This window comes from Calcarisporiella thermophila, assembly GCF_041956535.1.
Source record: "Calcarisporiella thermophila strain CBS 279.70 unplaced genomic scaffold VTP21scaffold_24, whole genome shotgun sequence".
NCBI lineage: Eukaryota > Fungi > Calcarisporiellomycota > Calcarisporiellomycetes > Calcarisporiellales > Calcarisporiellaceae > Calcarisporiella > Calcarisporiella thermophila.
In genome coordinates, this window is record NW_027192214.1 from 506,319 (window position 1) to 511,218 (window position 4,900).

At 36.1% G+C, this 4,900-nt stretch overlaps 1 protein-coding gene across 1 annotated transcript; it reads right to left on the reverse strand.

The window, feature by feature from the left end:
• Positions 1–4: 4 nt before the first annotated feature.
• Positions 5–2,826, reverse strand: VTP21DRAFT_5990 (uncharacterized protein; the record flags this gene model as incomplete). The annotated part of the gene is made up of 8 exons (XM_069396571.1): positions 5–193; positions 255–268; positions 334–436; positions 501–1,611; positions 1,685–1,760; positions 1,896–2,346; positions 2,412–2,634; positions 2,693–2,826. The coding sequence occupies 8 exons, from the start codon at positions 2,824–2,826 to the stop codon at positions 5–7; spliced, it is 2,301 nt and encodes a 766-aa protein (XP_069247645.1).
• Positions 2,827–4,900: the final 2,074 nt, after the last annotated feature.

The following is a 4,900-nucleotide window of genomic DNA, read 5'->3' on the forward strand; positions in this document are numbered from 1 at the left end:
ATTATCAGACCCACAAGCCCAGCGGATAACGTTCTTCCTCCATCGATAAAAACAACATTAGGTAAATCTTGTAAGATTGTGGCGTCTTTAGCCAAACGGGAAGTGAGAGTTCCTGTGGAATATGTTGGCTGATCGAAGAAAGATATTTCTTGACGCATAATGTTTTGAAACGTTTGAGATCGAACCCGCTGCACTAGGCGTTCACCACAGAAGAGCGTTATTCCTTCCTCAAAAAATGTAGCGACAAAACACACAAGCGCCATGGCAACTAAATAAAAAAAATTAAATGATCTTAGGTTTTAACGGGGTCAGCTCTGTATATTAAAGTCTTACAATACATAAGCGACCAGAATCTCGTTTCCTGTTCCACTCGATCTGGAGGTTGACTGAGCGCATTAAAAGCTCTCCCAAATAATAATCCATCTAGAGGAAGAACCTGAAATAGAAACAAAAATTAACCTGAATGTTACCAAGATTTTCCTATGGTCAAAACATCTTACCGCTCCTTTAATAACTGCACCAAATAATGACATTAAAATGTACTTCCATTCTGGTGACATCATATGCAAAACTCTTAGTACTGGTCTTTTTTCTCTCTTAATTTCTACATTCAGGGAGCTTGGATACGTTTTGAAACAAGTCAAACGAGTTTCTAAACTCGGCTTCCAATCAGATTGCATTTCTCTCGTTTTCTCAAGTATCGAATCAGAATCAAGATTATCCTTTTTGTCCTCATAGGCTTTGAGCTGTTGTTTCTGTACATACGATAAATAGGCGCCTTTCTTTGCCAATAATTCGGTGTGAGAACCTTGCTCAATAATTTTACCGTTTTCCATAACCATGATTAAATCTGCATCGCGAATAGTTGAAAGACGATGTGCAATGATAATAGTGGTCCGATTTCTGGAAGCGCTTTTTAGCGCTTCCTGTACTATTTTCTCTGACCGAGTGTCAAGCGCGGAAGTTGCTTCATCAAGCAGTAGAATGGCTGGATTCCTTATAAGGGCTCTGGCAATCGCAATTCGCTGCTTTTGACCCCCAGAAAATTGAGATCCTATCTCCCCAACTTTTGTGTCATATCCCTTGGGTAGACTGTTAATCATATTATGGCAGTTCGCCTGGATACACACTTCCTCAATTTCGGCCTGAGTCGGGTTTCTATTAAGCGCACCTAGAGCAATATTATTACGGATAGTGTCGTCAAAAAGTACAGGCTCTTGTCCAACCAAGCCAATTTGATTCCGTAGCCATTTTATATCGATATCACGTAAATCTACTCCATCAAGTAGAATTTTACCTGCAGTTGGATCATAAAAGCGCTGCACTAATTGTATGATGGTTGACTTTCCACTCCCCGATGCACCTACCAGGGCAACCGTTTTGCCACTTGGAATCTGAAAATCTACTCCGGATAGAACAGGTACATCTGGACGCGAAGGATATCTGAAATGCACTTCACATAATGTGATCTCGCCCCTGCAATGTTTTTGTTGAATATTTCCCTGTTGACGTTTAGAGGAAACGATTACAGGGGTTCTGTCAATTGTTTCGAAAATTTTATAGGCAGCTACTTGGGCTTCTACAAGCGCCTTATACTCAGGCCCAATTTCACTAGATATTTAAGGAGTTTAGACTCCTCCTTGAAAATTAAGCATATAGCTTGTTAAAGCCATAACTGTTTTACCTTATTGACATAGTACCAATGATAAATGAGAAAAAAGCTTGAACAACCTCTGCACTACTCATGGAACCTTTTGATACTAATCGGGCGCCATACCAAAGGCCAAGTCCGTCAGTGCTATATGCAATGAATACTGCCAATCCCAGGCATAACCCTTATAGCAGCACGAATTAGTTAATTGAACTGTTCAATTGGCCATTCTGATACTCCTTACCAATTTTAATAGCCTTATGAGTGCCAGCTTGATAAGCAACTTTGAGATTTTCGTTGTAGTAGTTAATAAATTGTGACTGTAGTCCGAAAGTGGCCACAGTGCGTATCCCAGAGATGGCTTGCTCTACAAAGGATCCCGCACTCGAATATGCATTCTGTGTTTTTAGGGTCTGTGATTTAATCACCCCAGTAAATAGATAACCAGACAGTAAGATCAGTGGTAGCAAAGCGAGCAACACAAGTGATAATCTCCATCCAAAAATGAATGCCATAGTAAAACCCGATATAACTTGGGTGACATTCTTTATTACAAGGCCAACTTTATCTGAAATACCCTCCTGAATAAGGAAAGTGTCGGAAGAAAGGCGCGTATTAAGCGATTCTGATTCCGTTAGATCAAACCAACTCTGATCTTGTTGAAGTATAGCACGGAAATAGAGCTCACGAATACGCTGTAGAAATATCAATGCTTTAGGATTATGTAGTAACCCCTAGTTTAAAAAGTTAAATTACCTACCCTGGTTTGATATTCGCCTGCTAATGTCCAGCAACACATAGATCCATAGGAAAATACAACAAGAGCCAATCCGAATCCCAATAGAATTTTTACAGCCTCAATAATGTTCTGACGGTTAGTATCAGGGTCTGTCATTGGGTCGAAGCCGGTAATCACTTTTCCATAAGGAATGGAAATCATTGGCCGCAACATGCCCGCTGCTATACTGAAAAGTGTTCCCAGTCTTTATAGGCAAATGTGATTAAAAGGCGAAAAAAAATATTATGCGCATCTAAACTTACAGGATCAAGAATATATCAACTTTGGATGCATAGCGATAAAGCTTAACGTAAGAAATTTTAGGAGTCTCCACTTTATCTCGCTCTCTCCACTTGAGAAATTTATATAATCTTCCGTGTTCTTTCTGTTTTTCCATAGAACTAGTTGCGTCAATGGCTCTTAGTGTAAAAAGCTTCGTGTTTTTTTTCAAACCCCCATTTTCTTGGCTGACATTATTGTAGGAACTCAAGAAGAACAATTGGATATACTAAGTAACTTTGGTTTATCACTATATCTAATGGATTCTCTTTACCACTTTTTTGATATCTCAATCAAGCACTTAAATAAATAATTTTTAGGTTCATACACAATTTTATTAAGTTTTGACTTTTTCAGGTGGCTTAGAGTTCTAATACTTAAACTTAATAAACTAATTGTCTCACTTCGCATAATTTATACAACCAAGCATTTTTGAGAGTATAACTTTCTTAGATCCCGGTTGAATTGCAGCTAACTGTAGTATTGAATGGAAATGGATGTAGGAAGAATATCTAGAAAGAAAGACTAAAATTTTGCATTCAATATTAATAATAAAATGCCACATGTTAACGTGCAAATTTAATTGTCGCATAGCAACGATCGTTATCGAAAATATTTTAGTTTACCGAGGTAGAATAGTATAAAATATAAAAGAGACTTCCATTTTACTAAAGAGATAGCGTGTGGGAATAGCCTTACAGAAATTGCACTTAGTGTATTCTGGTATTTAAGCCTGCTACACCAGTTGGAAGAGCAAGGACAAAGACAACATGCTAGTACGTGAGAAAATCCTATGTGTGTAGTACAGGTATGCTTAAAAGGATATTAAACGAGAACTAGTTCATATGACCTTATTAGTATTACAAAATTTGTGTAATCCTAAAAACCTAGTAAATGGGAAAACCAAAGATTCTTATTCTAGATGGAAGCTGTAAATGATCGAATTTAGATCCTACTCAGATCCTGCTGTGACTATTTTCTTTCTTTACCTTTCTTGTACGCTCCTTTTCATTCCATTTTATATTTTCCCCTGTTTAAACCAACCTTCCTTACCTTACAGTCCTAACTGTTATAAAAGCATTTATTTGACAGATATTTTCACAAACTTGGTTAGCTGCCAGACTTCACGGTGATGAGGCTGGGTAATTGTACAAAATAAGGTTTTCCAGAGAATTTTAAACTCTTAAACTAAAAAAATTGATAAACTCTAGTAGAGAAATGGAATTTGCCCTATAGGAAGTCACATAGGGAAAAAATAAGGAAAAAATAAGGAAAAAATAAGGAAAAAATAGGGAAATAATGTGGAAAACACAGGGAACATCTCATTTTCCGTATGATTGCCTGATATTTCCTATAATTTTTAATGATTTTTATATGAAATTTTATATGGGTAAGGATTTAGAATTTATAGAAAAATTACAGGAAGTATCAGGAAATTATATGGAAATTATAGGAAAAGTAAGGTGTTTCGCATGTGTTTCATATCATTTCTCTATGTTTTCCCTATGCGCACTTCTTATAGGGATATGATAAACTACTGGTTTATAATGAGTTTTGACATAGTGAATATGGAAGTCAGAGAAAGTACTTTGTGTATGGAAAACACTAGGATCTGTCACGAGTAGGCTTAGGCTTTGTGCAGTATACTAAGTTGCTTTGAAAATTAGTCTCAAGAGTCTTTAATAGGCTTAGTATAAAGATAGAAATCAAGATACGTTACATTTTGCGATATTAATGATTCGTGATAGTAAATATTAAGTATAAGAATTAAAGTTATTTTATATATCCAAGCGTTTGTGTGATTCTATTATTTTTTTTCGTGAAAGGATACTGTTTATTTAATTTGTAAACATGGTTGCAATCTCGTAAAGATTGTTACTCAAATGCCTCTAAGTTTTAACCGTGTTCAACAATATAAATACCTTACCAATTTCTTTTTTCTACCTTGTTTTTCTTTATTCAGGAGTAATATTTCGTCGTAAACTTATAGATTTAGTTTTTAAGTATTTATATAAAGAAAAACGCTGCAAGCTAAACAAAAATGTCTCCCAATGGAAAAACTCTTCAAGAGGAAAAAAAGCAAGAAGGTCATAGGATGTTAAAAGTAAATGGAAACCCTGGAAACCAATGCTCATCAAACGGCTGGATCTCGATAAAAGAACAAAAGCGAGTCGAATTGAAAAATACTTTTC